The sequence below is a fragment of the Amphiura filiformis genome, chromosome 13 (genome assembly GCF_039555335.1).
Source record: "Amphiura filiformis chromosome 13, Afil_fr2py, whole genome shotgun sequence".
Taxonomy (NCBI): Eukaryota; Metazoa; Echinodermata; class Ophiuroidea; order Amphilepidida; family Amphiuridae; genus Amphiura; species Amphiura filiformis.
In genome coordinates, this window is record NC_092640.1 from 45499482 (window position 1) to 45517264 (window position 17783).

Below are 17783 nucleotides of genomic sequence, written 5' to 3' on the forward strand. Positions count from 1 at the left end.
GTAGGCCTACCCTACTCTTTCCATCTTTCTTGCAATAGCAAGTGTCAATAAATGTGGCAAACACAGACCTGCCAATCTACCAAAGTCACTAGAAAGAGGGTCATTGAGGCCAAAACCTTGTACATGTACACAAACCAGGTACCGACAAATTCAAAGAAAAGTGGTGCGCAATACTTTCAGAATTATTTATAAAAGGTTTTGCAGGTCTGAATTTATCACAATAAGACTAAAGAGAATACTATAGCAAAATTTTAAAGTGAAATTTGCATCATTTTCTGCTGTTCTTTCATATAAATTTGCCATCACTGAAATATTCAGAAAACAGGACTGTCCCTCTTTTTCACTTTGGAAAACCCCAAATGAGGGACAGTCCCTCAAAATGAGGGACAGTTGGCAGGTCTGCAAACATTTTCTCCACTAATGTGTGTAACTTAAACCCCATGATAACTACCTGCTGATTGGCCAAAATTAATATTTTGTCCAATTTTAAACCAATCAAGGAGGGTATTAATAAGATCATCTGTAAATGCAAGTTTGACCAAAAGCAGTTCAAATTCTAGTCATAATTGGCAATTGAAAAAAGCATTTCAAGTTATCAACCAATCAGAAATGCTGTTAGATGTCCAGGGGGTTAAGCCATATAGTGCGGTGACTTACAGTTTCTTTGTGTGGGAGAAGTTCCTTTCGTATCCGGAAGAAATTCTTGCCAAATTGCCGCAATCCTTTCACAAATAATTTCTGAAAAAAGACCATGATGACAAGGATGTTACAAGTAATGACAATATTTACTTATTCTAGACAGTTCGTGGCTGATTGACATTCAGTATCTTTGCCATCAGCAATGAAAATATACTGCCAAGCATTTGATACTTTTTACCATGCCAACAATGCCTATGCCACACAATATGTGATGACTCTTTACCCCTTAGCAAGACACAGTATGCCTGTCGTGCATGTGACGGGACAAGACTGCGTCTTTGTGCAACCTTTTTTGTGCATTACCTCTTACAACTAATTGATTTTGTTCAGGGTAAATTATTGGTTCTGTAAATTATGTAACAAACTAAAGGAGTATTAAATATTCTATAATCAAATTAAGTATTTCTTGGCCAAACTGGAACATGCGTGTTGCGTCCATGTAGTGTACTAAGTGTGTACGCAGTGTAAGGCGCATGTATACTTTCTTCTGTACCGCGCTATATTCGTGTGTGTTTATCGCGGAGCCAATAGCGTTCACAATGTTCCAGTTTGGCTAAGAAATACTTGAAATTGAAATTCTAGAAATGTAACAATAAATTCAAGACTTTAGTATATGTAAGCAACCAGGATGTCCTCCAACAAGATGGAAAGACCAGATCCCAAAAGACATAGGCATGGCTCTGCAACAGGCCGAACACCAAGCAAAGGACAGACTGGTATGGAGGATTATCAGATGGCAAAGAGTCATCCTGACCAAAGCAGATAAGTCAATATAAATTATGAATGATCCAAAACAATTATGAAAATGGTAGTATAATGTATACCATCTCTTAAAATAGCACAATCCCTCTTTCACCTTGTTATTATTTCAACCATATTTGTAAACCACTTACTGACATCTATTCACATATTTAAGACTTTAGGAGCCCTCTATTTTGCATATTTCTAGATCCATATTTATATTACTTCGTTGCAGAATAAAGTTTGTAGAGTAAACTAAGAAAGGTCAAATTGACTCCTTACCGTTTCATCTTCTGTCCATTTTTTGTCAACTGACCGGGGGACTGGTCTTTTGACCAGTGACTGCAACGCTTGACCACACTGGTACTTGCTCTCATGAAGCTGAAAAATAAAATAAATATTCAAGAGATTAACAATATGCCAATTTGCTTTATTATAATTTAATTTCTAAACACAAATTTTGGGAGCGCAATGGATACTTGTAAAATCTAATTCAAGACACTATCTTGAAATGGTGGAAAATGCTACTATCTTTATTGGAAATGTCTGTAACTTCCCCTGAAATGAAACATTTTTCTAGGCCTTGGAATATGGATAATTTACTTACTATATTCAAAGCCTGTATTGTAGTGTCATCTTTAGAGGCCACCTCGCACCCCTCTTCAGGTGAGCCACCATCACACATGCCTACAAATGCAGCCATACTCCTGTAGGGATAAAGCAATCATTTCAATAACATAATCAGGTTGCGATATTAATAATTGTATTGTGAGGGGATGATTCGAGACTTGTTGGTTTTCTTTGATTTACGGACTAAATATATATTTTCTGCATTGTGCAAGTTCAATCGGAAGAGGAACACAAGAAAGTGGAAAAATTGATATAAATAATTTGCAATTTGAACAGGATGTCTCCTCACCAACGTCATGTGATATTTTTATTATGTGATTTATAAGTCATTTTATTAATCATTTTTACAATATTTTATAACAAAATGTCATTCAAAGCAACATATATGTTGTCTTTGCCGCTTCCTCAAATGATTTTGTTAAGTCAAACATCAATCCACTCGAGTAGAAACATAAATTTAATTATATGTTTACTTCATCAAAGCAAAAATTTCATTACGCCAATATGATATCAAATTACAAAATATTGTTCATCACAATATTTTTTTCCCCAAGCTGTAATTTTGTTTCATTCTATATAACAATGTCATATTGCACACATTTTCCATACAATTTTATGTGTCAACATTTTATATTTGGACTATTTTGATTGGTTACAAAGAGGCCTATATCATGCATTGAGCCAATCAGAGATAGGGTAAGAATGATCTGCAGAGTTGAAAGTTTGTTTCTTTCACATTGGCATCACATGCATGGGCTGCTTGGTGCATAAAATGGTTAAGTGCCAAGGTTAAACAAATGGGTTAACCATTTTGTGTTCCAGGCTGCCCGTGTAGTTAGCCTTTTTGTGCTCCAATGTATTATTATGAACAAAAGCCCCCGTGAACAAATTCTATCACATCATTGCTACATGTGATAGAAATATGATGGCAATAGTAAATTTTTTAATTCATCTGTCGTATGTGCTATGTGTCGAAACATAATACGACCATGAATGCAAAAGCGATAAACAAATCACCAATTGGTCATCAGCATGCAGAAGATCCATAGAGCCCTGCCTCTTCTAGTTATAGCTTTGTAAATTGACTGAAAATTTAGTTAATATAAACAACTGATCCCCTAGCTACATACCTTGCTGCCTGTAGGTACATCTTCAAGTCAATATCGTTGATGTTTGGTTTCCATGTTAACTCTTCTATATCAGTGATGCGTTTGCCACTTGGCTTGGGTTTGACACGCAGTTCCGGCAGCACAGCCTGATGGCTTGGTCCCACTCGTATCTCGCCCTGGGTGCTGGCCAAACGCCTTGAAAAAGAACATGGAAAAGTTTATTGAGTGTCATATCCTAGATTGACTTAATAAGAAAATATTTGATTGTCCTAGCATTCTCTGAAGAAGACAGGGTCGATCCGTTGATTTTTTCTTCTAAAATTTCACAGCCAAAACTTGTTGAATAATAATGTCATGCTTGACTGATTAAATGCTCAGATTGATTATCTATTTTACTCTTGAGGTTATATAGCAGTCAGGTTAGCTCAATCGATAAGGCGTTCGACTATGGTGCGAGAGGTTGCGGGTTTGAACCCTGGCTGTGGTTTAGTGCGCTCTTGTGGAAAAATTGACTTAGCTTCAAATTCCCCCTGGACAAGGAACTTACTTCTAATTGTATTGTTGTAACCTGTACGAAACTTGGGGAGCTGATTCTGGCTGTTAGTCAATTGTGGAATGTCTAGGGTGTGCGCTCTTGTAGCAGCAAAGTCCTTGAGTTGTTGTTAAATGGTCTATGGAATGATGTGGGCCATAGTTTTTTTATACGATGTGGGCTATAGTGGTCAGTGACAACCTGTAAAGTGCGCTGAGGCTTGTGGACAGGCATGTGATTAGGGAATTCCCAGAATGGAGGAAAGTTGCGAAGCGGAACGAGTGTAGCGAGTGAAGCTCTCGCCCCTCACGGCCGGGGGTCCCTGGTGGGGTGCCGGGGCGAAGCCCCGGCGGGGTAGAGGGGCGGAGCCCCCGAAGCCAGAGGGCTTCTACACTGTAAAAACCCTATTGAGGCCCTCTCAGGAGAGCAATTTTACAGGAAAAAAAGACACATAAATGAAGACAAAATGTTTAATTTGAATGAAAAATACCACTTTTTAGTACAATGTGAGTGAAAATCAAATACTTAACCTCACTTATTACTTATTACAGAGGGTTTCTAGATGGTCCGTTAAAGCAATTCTTCCCTTGGATCCATAAGATATCATGTCCCCACACAGTGAGCAATAAGCTTTACCGGCGACAGCAATTTTTTGATACCATTTTCCTCCACCGTACAGCTCAATTCGCGACCATCTTTAACATGTATTACTTTCACTTCGTGATCCAGCCAGCTCCAGCGAACTTGTTTTTTCAGATCTTTATCAACTACGCCGACGTTTGCGTCATTTTTCTGAAGCGTTTTCATCTTTATTTTGGTTCGATACCGATAAACAAATCCTGTCGATCACGCAATATCAGTTGTCAAAATTAACGATGGCCGAACAATGTTGATATAATGCAAGCTTATCAGTGATTGGTTTATATCGGCAAGTGACGTCAAAATGGACCAATCATAGAAATCGTTAGTAAAATTACAATAGCGTTTCTTTGGGCGACTTTTAAAATAGTAATTCATGAATAATCGGCAGTTTTTCCATTCATGTTCGCAGGAAAAACACATTGGGCGAATTTGTGCGTGTTTTTTTCAACAGGTATTTGCCTTACGACTTGGCAACCATGGCGCACACGGCCGAAACAAGAAGTTCGTTAAAGAGAGAGATGCTCTTTGCCAATGTTCAGGAACTTAGAGGGGGCCCTACCCCCCCAAATGTCTCAACGGATTTACATTGATCTCAGGGGGGTCGGATTTTGGTCTCAAATCCGCGGATTTCCGCGAATCCGCAGAAAAATCACATGCCTGTGTGGATTAATGTCTAGGCATTGCGCCTGTGTGTAGTGCACTATAAATTACTGGGCTTTTTTTTAATACCAATAGGTAAAAAGAATGCATCAGACTAAAATATTTGGGTATTTGAAATTACTTCTCTTGACAATAAATTGCATGATTAAATGCTTGATTGACAAACATGGTTGATTGCTTGATTTGATTGACATACCTTGTTTCTGGGTTATATCCCAGGATGTAGAAGAATGTATCTGGCCATGCTTTGAAGTCTTTAGCTGCTTGGATATCTGTATAGTGGAATACATCACACTTGCCCCTGAACACAACAAAAGAAAATATGTGTTATGCAGTGTATGAATTAAAGCCATGTTGTAACATTTCCATAAAAAATATATTTGCATTTCTTCTACACAAAATGTTAGTTTTAATCGTCAGATATGTCCATTTTAATTTGGACCCAAACAGATTAGGTCAAAAAAAGTTTGTCTCAAAGCTCACGAGTGGGTTGAAAACAAATGCAAAATGTGATTTTTTTTTTTTTTAAATCCGAACTTGGTATTTTCATGGTATTTTGAGAAAAAAAATCAGATTTTCACCGAATTTTTCCAGAACAAAAATTCTGCATTTCTTTTTTCAAATCGAGCGATTTTACAAACGCTCACACGAGCTTTGAGACAAACCCTTTTCGGGTGGCCTTAGGCAAAACAAAGAATATTACTATTTAATTTCAGCGCATAATGTCGCTAATGCGTGTCACTCTGTTTATCGTGACTGAGTTCAGTCCTTTTGATGTGTTATAACCTTCCTGCACGCCTTGTACGTAGAGTGCTATATGGGTATCACGTACGCCTTCGCCTTATATTTCGAACACAATAATTATTTCGAATACAAAATCTGGAATTTTGTCACAACACATAAAGCCTTGATTTTTGCAGGGTATGTTAGTTTACTAAAGTACATTACAATCATGTAAAATATCAGAATTTTGACAAAACTTGTTCGGCTTCCACCTCAGCAGATGTTACAATATGGCTTTAAGGTGAGAAAGAGTATGTCCATCTGATATCCAGCTCACAGTTTTTGGTTCTCCAGCAGATTTTTGTTTGCCATAAATTTCTGACACTTTTTGCATTGTACTGTAATGTTTACATATTTTCACATAAAAGCACACACAGGTCAACTACAACACATAAAGCCTTGATTTTTGCAGGGTATGTTGGTTCACTGAAGTACATTACAATCATGTAAAATCATAATTGACTCGTTCAAATGGTTCCTCACGTCACACATGAACTTGTGAAATTATAAAGCCTTTATAAATTTCACTTGTCACCCTAGCGGACTAGTTAAAGTGCGGTTTTGACTTCCCCTCGTTCATATAGCTTCCTATACAGACAGGAAACTTATACACATACAATGCAGATCTTCACTCGTGATAAGGTGTTCAAACTCAGAGAGGCTTCAAATTAATAGCTGCTTTCTTGCACTGAACTTGTTTTAAAATACACAACAGTTAGGTAGTGTTAGACTGTATGTGAGTTTTTGAAAATCTTAATTTTTTTCTCAAACATTTTGGCTGTATGAAAATTATCATATAAATGAATATTCTAAAGAACTCAGACATTGCACTCCCAGCTCTTCTATGCCGAAGTTCACAAATGGCAGCTTCCATACTTAGGTTTATATGTACATGTAGATTTTTACAGTGTGTGCTATATGCTGGAATTTTTTATATGGAGGAGAAGTAAGCTTGAAACACGATAGCTGCCCTAAGGCCATTTACATTTTCACGAATAAAGAAATTATTTAGGAAAAAAGTACTGTGATCATACAGGATTTGATTCTTGTGTGTGATTCTAACATGGTTCACATTGAAATTAAAATGAGAAGTTTGTTAAGGGTTTGTTACTGCTGTTATTCTTCTGAAATTGAAACAGGTACGGAATATTTTGTAATTTGTAGTAATGGTTGGAGAGTGAGAGAAAAGAAATAGAGAAAAGTTAGATAAGGAAAGAGAGAGAAAAAAAGGAAAGAATAAATATTTTAAGCCTATAATATGTTCAACACTTTGGAATAGGTAAAAAGTTAATCAAGCCGTTTATAATTCCTGATTTCCCACTCAAAATATTTGGATACAGTGCATTTGGATGGCCAGGGTAACATACAAAAAGACTGATGAAGGCTATAAATGTAACTAAAATTGTAAAACGGACATAGTTTTGTTAACCCCCTGAGCACTACCTGCCGATCTAACATTCCCACTGATTGGTCAATTACATGATATCTTCACTTTAATCACCAATCAGAATGAAGCTTTGCAAATAACTCACCCCAATTTTTTTGTGTGGTGAAATTATTCTAACAATGTTGTAGATTGGTCCAATTGATAATGGAAACTTCTTTTTGGCCAATCGGCAGGTAGTTCTCATGGGGTTAACAAAGCTGACCACATCTGTAACAACACCAGAAGTGGGTCAAAATAATACTGATACCAGAAACAAACTCATGGATTTGAAGCCTCCTAGTTGAAACTAGTTTCATTCACAGGGCTTCATTGATCTGTTGGTTCGTTTGCGGCATTTAAGAAGAACAGGAAATTGAACTGTCAGTGACTAGGAAATCAGGATCTGTCATGGATAAATAGCTAGCAATAGGAATGCTGAAAATACTTGTATGTATTTGTGTGTGTGTGTACATTGGTAAATGCCTGCAACTGAGGACATTGACCAGCTTCACATAACAGAGGACACCCATCAACCATGGAAGTCCTCTGTCCTTTCCCCCACCAGCGTATTTCAAACAATTTAAGAATGCAAAAGACCATGTCTTTTTTATCTTGTTTTTGCTTCTCAGTTTATTTTTGTTCGCTTTGTATGTATGGCTTCCCTTTAATTTAGTGCTCTCTGAGCACTATTGGGTATTGCCTGTGCTTTTTGCCAAATGTAATAAATAAAATAAATAAATGTCTTCTTTTCCAGTATAAAGTCAGGTCTCGGTTGGATTAAAAGACATTTTTAACTTAAGCGAGTCCACAGTTCCAGATACAGTCCTTGTTTAGATAGGTGTAGGATAAAGGTCCACATTAGTCAATCCTAAGTCCTTGTTTGCCTGTATTTACAAGTATATGTGTGTGGGGTATGTGTGCATGTTTCATCAATGGTTAAGAAATTTAGACATGTCCTGTTAGCTGCAGCCCTTACAGACTTAGTGAGTGCAAAGCGTAAGGCCGGTACGAAGTGCTACCTCTCTGGAAAGCATACTTTTAAGCAACAGAGCCCGAAAGTAGTGCTAATGTCCTGCATGATACTTAGAGAATAGGGAAGCTGAGCATAATGTTGAATATTAGAATATCTGTTTGTGTTAATGTTCATGTGATACTGATACTATTATCTACAAAGGCAGTACCTTTCATGGATGATAGCTAAAACTTACAGTGTATGACAATAAATGCTCAGAAACATTAATGAATTATTTCAATGTGCATCTGTGTGTGTAAATATGAGAAGTCTTCATTGAAATTTAATAATGTATAATTTTTGTCAATCAGAGCTCAAGTTTTAATTACTGCGTCCATCAGCATTATGAGGAAAACTTTTAGAAGGTATTTCTCTTAATTTTGTGTGACTACATCCAGAAAAAGGTGCAAAATATAAGCATATAATATAAATGTGGCAGCTTTAACGCATGCATCTCACCCAGTCTGCTCATGAATGCACACTGTAAGGAGCAAGAAATCAGCCTAGGTCTGCAAGCCTGCTTACAAAATGTCCCCCCATATCTTTATTTTTACGTTGACAATTTCTTTATATTCACTTCAATCTTTCATTCCACTTTTTATGGCCACTTCCATGTATATAGATTTACATTCCAAACACATGTTTAACGAATATCGTTTTATTTCTGTGATAGGTAATTTGTTAGCATGAACATTATCACAGTGCAAAAATTTGCGGTTTCTTATAATCAGTGCCACAAAGCTTGAGCTTAATCATTTGAATATCCGTCGCTGAACCACGTTTCTTGCATTACCTTTGCGGTATTAGCTAATTTTATATGTGCATTCAAAGTTTGCAACCATCAGCTGGCACTATACTGTCCTGTGCTTGTGTTGTGCAGCCGCAGGTTCTCCTGTCAAGCAGAAAACTTAATTTCTTGATAAATATTTTAGAAAGCCATCAAATAACCCCAGGTTTCATTCTCCACAGGGCATTCACAAATGTTGAATTTTCACAGGTTTTGATAGATTCGCAAAATTTTAATGCCATGAAATAATGCTGTTAGTCAAACTACCTATAGTATGGCTCATTACTAGGTTTTTGTCTTTAAAATTGTGGAGGTGAGTTATTACAAAAATAAGATGCTTTGCACTGTAGCGCTGTCCAGGCCTTGGAATTTTGATTTGTTGGGGCACCCATTTTCAAGGCCACTGGGCAAAGACAAAGAAGGGCACCAAGACCAATATAAAGTGATGAAGAATGCCTTGATCAGTTGACAAAGATCTGGGACCCCAAGGCCAAAACTGAAAAAGGGCAGGCACTGGCCTCGGTGGCCTCCCTGAAATTCTAGCCCTGGCGCTGTCTGTACTAACTTCTAGACCAGGGGTCGGCAAATAGCGGCGTGTCGCCACATGTGGCCGCCAGTGGCTTCCCAGTGGCCAGCGCGCCGTTTAGATTTAAAAAATAAAATAAAATAAAATAAAACCCTTTGATCAAACTTGCAGGAATATCTCCAATATTCTATATTTCAACATTAAACAATGCAATTCCCATGTTATCCTTGTAAAGACAGACTAAAATAGAACAAAATGTTGCACCAAATGGTGTCATTTGCACCTCAAATTTCAAAATATCTATAGCTTCAGAGGGGGAGCACCCTTCTGACCCAAGAAAAACAAGTACTACCTCTGACCCCCCCCCCGTGACTTCGCAGCTATTGAGTGGCGCTTTGCAGTTTTCTTTTATTTCATGTGGCGCTTCAACAAATCCATTTGAGGAAGCCTGTTCTAGACCAATTCCAACACAGCCTATCACATTTGAACAACACATCATAACACTCATTTTCAAGAAACTTCTTCACAATTAGAATGGGGAAGGGTTTGATATTTTTGAAGTTGATAATGCACAATTTATTCTCTTCTGATACTTCATACACAACTATACACATGAAAAATCCACCAGTTCAATCCTCAGTTTGGCGGTTAAACGTAGTTTCAGACATTAGCAGTTGTTTAATGATACACAATGTCCTCGGTTGTCGGCAGGAATAGGTAGGGGTGTGTTTGTAGGGTGTGTGTATTACTGAACAAGGCATATTTATAAGCAGATGCAATGATTACATACTACACCTCTCAGTTTGTACATTAGGCTAGACTTGCTAGTATATATTACCATTATGTGACACCTGATACAAGAACAGATGAGGAGGAAAAGTACGAGCATGACTTCATATAAATGTATTAGTATTCAATATTCCTTGTATACTACATATGGTGTTGCCACATTATGCACTAATCACATATTTGGGCTCTGAAAATGTCACTGTTACCTGGGTTACTTTGGCACCTGTTTAAAGTGGGCTTGAAATGAGTATTCAATATTCCGTGTGTACTTACATGAAATAGTGTTGCCAATTGGTGCATAAAATCATACAATTGGGCTGCTAATTGCTCGCTAAAAATGTCAATGTTACCTGCCCTATTTGGGCTACTTAGCACCTGTTTGAATTATAGGATCTTGTCTGCCTATTTCAGTATTTCAAAATTCAACTACTGAGCAACATAATGTGTATAATGTGACACAATCTGGTCCATACGGGCCAATGGAGGCAAATTTGAAATTGAGATAAAGGCGAAAATATGGAGTAAAAAACAATAAAATACATAAGAAATTACACATCACAAAACTTCAGAACTTAAGCACCAAGTATGCTAGACATTTGGTGTTTCAGTATATGATAGCCTAATGTTTGTATAAGGTAATAATTATAGTAACTCAATTTTCAAAAATACCTCCTTTGGCCCCCATGGAGCAGACCGTGTCACATATTTTCTTTCCTGAAGAAGGAGAAAAGACACCCAAAACTTGTGGCTTTATGTGATTTTGAAACAAGGTTACTTCATGGCCACATATCGCTACTTTAAAGCCACACATTGGGCTCAACATATTATGGCAACACCAATGACATATACATGAAAGCCAATCTTTGAGAACGAGACAAACTGTGGGCGTATTCAAGAGGCTAGGGTTAAGGATAAGGTGAGGACAGTGAATATTTTGCACAAAATAAAGCGGGTATCTGATCCGTCTCAAGTGGTTTATGCAAGACTTGCAACGTATTCAGGTTAGGTTTCACAAATAAGTGCAGGCAGATCAACACAGGCAAAGACAAAGTGATTTTAACAAGTTTTTACTCTTTTAGTCTTGTATCAGTCAGTAAAAACATGGAGAGGCAAGACAGATTATTCAAAATTTGATTAAACATAAACTGCCAGCTTATTATTTCTTTTCAATACCTAAAATATGAAATAATACTAATTCATGAGAGTAGAACACATATTTCAATTAAACTTTTATGTCTAACTTAATTGACAGCATATTAGTAATTAGATGGTTTGCAGCGAGGAAAATTGGTAAAAAATAAAAAGAAGTTAAAACATAAACTACTCTCATCAGAGTAATATAAAATTAAGACTTGAACACTTGTTGTTTATTTCAATTACCAGTAGCGTTTTTGAGGGGCAGTGTTGAATGTTTCCTATATACACCCTACAAGCTTGGGCCAAATTTGCAATTTTATGAAAGAATTGGCCCAGAGAGCAATAAAAATGCAACATTTCATTACTACTTGTACTTTCTTCGCTCTTTCTTCAAATAATCTGGGCCAATTTCTCAAAGAGCTGGGCCAATTTTGGGTTAATCCTTCGTGTAAAACTGCGCAAAATATAGAACATATGGGAGATAGTGAGCTTTTATTCCGTACTATTTTGTTATCCATTTACACAAACGATACACACAACATTGGGCCATACAGCCTTACCGGGAACAAACTGTTGTACTTACATCAAAGATGATATAGGGTATGTGTCATTGGTGTCGGAGATAAACAATTCCCTGCTTTTGATGGTAGGATCTTTGGTCACCAGGTCACAACCTGAATCTGTTAAAGAAAAAAATGTAAATTGTAATGAAATCAAGTTTTGTAAGTTATTGACATTTCAATCCCTTCCTTTGTGATGCTAGTTTAATTCAAAGGGCTTCAACGATATTTTGCTTTTTGGGCTATTCCAGTTGAAATCCATATACCCCTGATGGGAGACATGACCTTAATCTTTCACACATGGAGAGAAATTTCAAATGGGGTTATCTGAATGGATGACTCTATTTAATATACTACAATAGGATCCCTGCATGAAGTATGCATACGTCTTAGGATATATCGCATGTGTTATGTTAGCAATACTTGCACTTGTTAAAATTACACAGGTAATGCAAAACTATTACCTACAATCCCGGTCATAACACTTTAACATGAGTACTTCAAATATGCCTCCATTCCCCCGATCAATGTTGTTGGGGTTTTTTTTTTGGTCATGAACCCCTAGAAACATCAACATTGATTGGTGGGGCAGGGGGAGGGTTGTAATAGTAGGAAATGGTTCAGACTTCACGTCAAAGAAAGCGAAATTTTAATATGTCAAGTATATCAGAAATACAGTCTCAAACAGTCCTACTTTGACACAAGTGTTCGAACTACTTTTGTCCGGGATTGTAGCTGTGTTATGTCATAATAAGGAGTACACAGGTAATACAGATTTTTATCTAAGTGATGTTTCACTATTAATAAGATTACCAAATTCATGTCAACTATAAGGATCAGGGGCATATCCAGGTGCACGCACTCTCCCTCCACACACAGTAGATACACCCGAGATATAATGCAATATGCAGGTTCCTTTGTTTTCTGTTTTTTCAGCCATTATTCCTAAAATTAACAACTCTGATAACATTTCTCAACGATTGTCTTCCCTCAAACCTGACAACATAGAAGAGAGAATGCAAATACACTGATGACATATTATGAATACTAACTTAATGCACTGTTCTCCGTATGTCTGTCTTGTACTAGGAGCTGATAGACGGAATCCGGAACCTCGGGCTGTCGATGAAACCACTTGACTAGAACCGCTATCTGATCACGTTTGCTCTGTATGGCAAGAAAGGAAAAATTAATATCAGAAGGGAGGGCATTAACTCAAATTAGAAGATCAGGTTTAGTGTGTGTGTGCAAGTAAAAGGAGAAACAAAATGGCCTGTGTATTAGAATTATATTATGATATTGGAAATATACCGTATTGTTTGTAATAAACGCCCCCTCTAATAAACGCCCCCCCAATTTTTGTGTGAAAAATTGACAAAAATGCAAACATTTCCATGCCATATCGTGTAGGTAAGCTTAAAACTTGCATCAGTAATGGCAGTCACGATCGCTAAATTGCATGGAAAAAACCTATTTTGACTCAACTCTCATCCATTCATTGCCTAATTATGGTAAAATTTCACTAATTCCATGCACTTACAGGTGTAATTTTGTTGTATTTCCCACAAAATTGTAATATTCAGTGGGCGCCGCCATCTTGTATGGTCGTAAATCCCTCCTTTTAACAGGAGCACCATCGGGAAATTGAACCCGATTTTTAAGCTTTTTTCACTGACAATTCACTTCCAATAAACGCCCCCCATTTGGAAAAATGCAACGCCCCCGGGGCCTTTATTACAAACAATACGGTAGGCATCTTTAGGCTGTCTACTGCAATAAATCGTAACTAAATATCTATAATTTTGTAAAAAGAAGTTTTGTCACTGCTGATTTTGTATCACACAAATATTAACTGTCTATGAGTTGTGGTGTTGAAATATAATTACACTCAGGGTGAAAATTAAGAATTCAGATTCAGAATGCGACATCCAAAGCCTGCCTGGTGTATTTTTGTTTGTTTTTTTGCAATGACCATGATGACATACTTTGCAATTGTTAATTAGCAGAGATGTCACAGGCTGACCTAAAAAATCCTGAACTTGCGGGCGTAGTGAGCGTAGTGAACGGAGCTCTCGCCTAACACGGCCGGGGTCCGCTTAAGGGCCCCGGTGTGGTCCAGGGATGAAGCCCTGGTGGGGGTCGAGGGGTCGAGGGGACGAAGCCCTGGTGGGGGTCGAGGGGGCGAAACCCCCCGAAGCCAGATGGTTTCTGCACATTTAGCACCACAGGAAAGGCCATTTCAGAGGGTAAAAAGAACATTTCAGAGCTCCTGGCTTTGTTCTACACTTTTAATAAAAAGTGCTTCCTTCTTCCAGAAAACATGCTTTAAAGTTTTGAGTTTCCTATACTTATATGCACAAGAGACACTCTTAAAAAGATGTTCTCAATAATATAAAAATTTGACCACATGCATGCATGTTAAATGAGTACCAGTCAGGTATAAATCATCCAGTCAGGGTTCTATAAGGAATTTTCATTTTAAAATTGGAGATTTTCTCATATCCGGAAACTGAAAATTCCTGTAATGTGACATCTCTGTTAAGCATTTAGCTCTTGGTCCAGGGCCACTCCAAAAGCAAAAGCAAAAAAAAAAAAATTAAAAAAAAAAAAAAATTAAAAATCCGAATTTTTTTTAATCCCCAAAATCTGGAAATCCGGATAAATCCGGAAATGTGACATCTCTGTAATTAGGGCCACTAATTCATGTGAGTATATTACTGAAAACTCGTGATCACTATAAAAACAGATATGACTACTAAAATATAAAATAACACTATCAATAACATGCCTTATATTGCATTTTGAACTTGATCCTCAACTGGATTGTTCAACTTTATAAGAATAGTATTCTCAATGAAATGGAACAGTGTAATCTTGCACAGTTACACCACATGATTACTTTCATAAGAAATGAGTGAGGAATCAGAGAGACCATTACCTACTCGGACATATTTATATTAAACTCAAAATGCAGTGACAACATTTTATAAACACACATGTTTAGTCTCAAAATGGGGCAACTACATGTATGCATAGGCCATTTAAACACTTACTTACTGAAATATTGCTTGTTTATAAGTTATAACCATTATTCAAGTCCAAAGCCAACAAGCAATTGCAATTTTTTGAAATGTCATGTTAACTTTGCCCTGTGGTATAACCAGTCTTTTGATATCAAAGGGGGTTGTCAAACACCATGTAACAGGGTGCAAAACTGGGATGTTGCCATGGACATGTGTATCAAACTGCCATCTCAGGGGGGGCTGATTGAGGGGAAAGGGGCTGATTGAGGGGAAAGGGGCTGGATGAGGGGAAAGGGCCTTGATTGAGAGGGACACTTAATACATTGTTTTACCTAATTCTTCGTTTCTTGTTCATTGCATGTAATTGGTCAACATGTGTACACTGACAAGTTAATTCTAGGGATGCTTCTAGGATGCATTTGTATTTTGACCCTTGCTGATACACCCTGAATCCCAAGATTTTGAATTCTCAAGATATTATGCATCTGAACATACATCTATTACACATGTTAACTTTGACACAGAATTGTGTTATTCTTTTATTTCAGTGTGCTTACCACTCTAAACTCTTGTATTGTACAAATAAAGTATGGCATATCCGGCCTCGGGCTATCCACATACACGCTATCTGTCAACGAGAAAACAGAAATAACAAATACTAGGTTAGAAATAAGAATTGAAATATTATTTAGGTGAGCTAAGTTTAAACAACTCTCTTTGAAAGACAAAACATAAGCATTATTCCATCCACTCCATCCAGGGGAGATCAGACACTCAAGTATGATAATGTGCATGTTTACGATCAAATAAACAAAACATCCTATTTTAAAATTAACTTTCGACAAATTTTGCTGCCAAAACATCTTTTTGGACAAAAAATTAATCGGACCTTTTGTTTTCAAAAATTTCTTAATTGCAATACTTGCTAAATCACACATTTTTTATGCATATGTAAAGTTCCTTGATGAGTGAAAAATAACAAGTTACAAAAGATTTGTGTTAACACATGCATGTTTAGGCCAAAAAAATATATGTTTGTCTCAAAGCTCATAAGTGGTTTGAAAACAAATGCGAAATGAGATTTTTTATATCTATATTTTTTTTTATTCCTGACTTGGTATTTTTATGGTATTTTGAGAAAAAAATCTGATTTTCGCGAATTTTTCCGGAAAAATGAAAAAAAAAATTTGAAATAAAAAATGTCTGCATTTCTTTTTTTCAAATCGCGCGACTTTACAAATGCGCATGCAAGCTTTGAGACAAACCCTTTTTTTTGCCTTATTAAAAAACATATCTGATTTTGTAATAAATCATAGCATGTTCTGGTTCAGCAGATCCATCCATCCATCAATGCAAATTATGGTACACTACCCTCTAGCCAATCTCATCTGAATACCATTTATATAGAGATCAAACCAACCCCATGTTTGAAAACTGCCATTTATTTATTTTTTTAAACCCACCTTACATTTCATGAATCAATGATCACCACTGATCAAAATCAATGGCATAAAAAGCTGCAGTTCAATTTGACAATGAAGGGTATTATGTCGCTGCACTAACTGCTTTCTAAACTCGCGAGTGCTAACTCGATAAATTAGTCATCGTAAAGTCCCCAGGGGGATTCAACCCTTTAAAAGAAGATAGCTTTTAAATTTTAATAGAAATGAGTTTGATTTGTGTTTGGGTATAAATCTGAATACATAAGTACAAACCAGGTTTACAATCAAATTACCCCTCCCTCTTTGCAAAGCGTTTATTATGTATATCTTTTTTATAATCAGAAGAACACGTACAAGAGAAGGCTCAGCATGTCATTCTGAATTACTGGTTGAAAACAAATTACATAATTTTCTGCTATTTTTCTATTTTTACAGGAACAATAGGGTTTCAACTATGAAACATCACATTTGTGCAGCAAATTAACATCACATTTTTTCCTAACTTTTTCAAAAATGTTTCTACAAATTTACATGTAAGCTAAATATTATTGTTTTTGTGCAAGTTCTGAGGAGCATGAAAAGCACACAAATGAACAAATAGTGTAAAATGTTCATTTTTTAAAGTATGTATGTAAATGTTTTTCTCTGACAGTCATCCATTAACCTCCAGTTGCATATTTCGTATTTTGCACATATTTTTAAAAAATAATGTAAAATTCAACCTTTCGAGTCTGTCCTTGGTATTTTCAAAGGAATTGTAACCTTTATAACTGCAAGTCTTCAAACTATCTCCCTCCTCAATAATATTTCTTTTCACTTACAAGCTTTTGATGTGCAAATGGATTCAAATAAATTTGCAACCATTAATCGGTTATTATTGATTGAAATTAGTCATGTATTTACAATTAAAATAATTTTCTTTTATTTGAATCAATATCCCAACAAGTGAACACACTAAGTATTGATTAGATATAAATTCAAATTGCTATTGTTTCAGTAATTACCAGTGGTGGTACGGTAATTGAAGGAGTATAGTTGCTAATTCCAATCTTGTTTAATTTAAAAAAATACAAGAACATAACATTTGTTTTAACGAAGAATCTGTCTGGTTTCCACTGCTGTTTAAAAAGAAACTAAGCTTACAATGAATATAAAAACCATAAATTTGTGCACACCCAGGGACTGTCATGATCAGTAAAATCAAAAATGAATGTAAAAAAAAAATTGCCCTTGGAAAACAAAATACACTAAATAGCTGCCAATTTGTAGTGTGATTAAATAGCTC

General features: G+C 36.4%; 1 protein-coding gene across 1 annotated transcript in view; it reads right to left on the reverse strand.

Annotated features, from left to right (window-relative positions):
- The window catches only part of LOC140168408 (uncharacterized), a 64305-nt gene that overhangs the window by 15954 nt on the left and 30568 nt on the right, over positions 1-17783 (reverse strand). Inside the window, 8 exon segments of the mRNA XM_072191796.1 lie at positions 658-738; positions 1723-1821; positions 2048-2147; positions 3201-3374; positions 5210-5314; positions 12057-12153; positions 13086-13200; positions 15614-15684. Coding sequence (XP_072047897.1) covers positions 658-738; positions 1723-1821; positions 2048-2147; positions 3201-3374; positions 5210-5314; positions 12057-12153; positions 13086-13200; positions 15614-15684 — 842 coding nt within the window.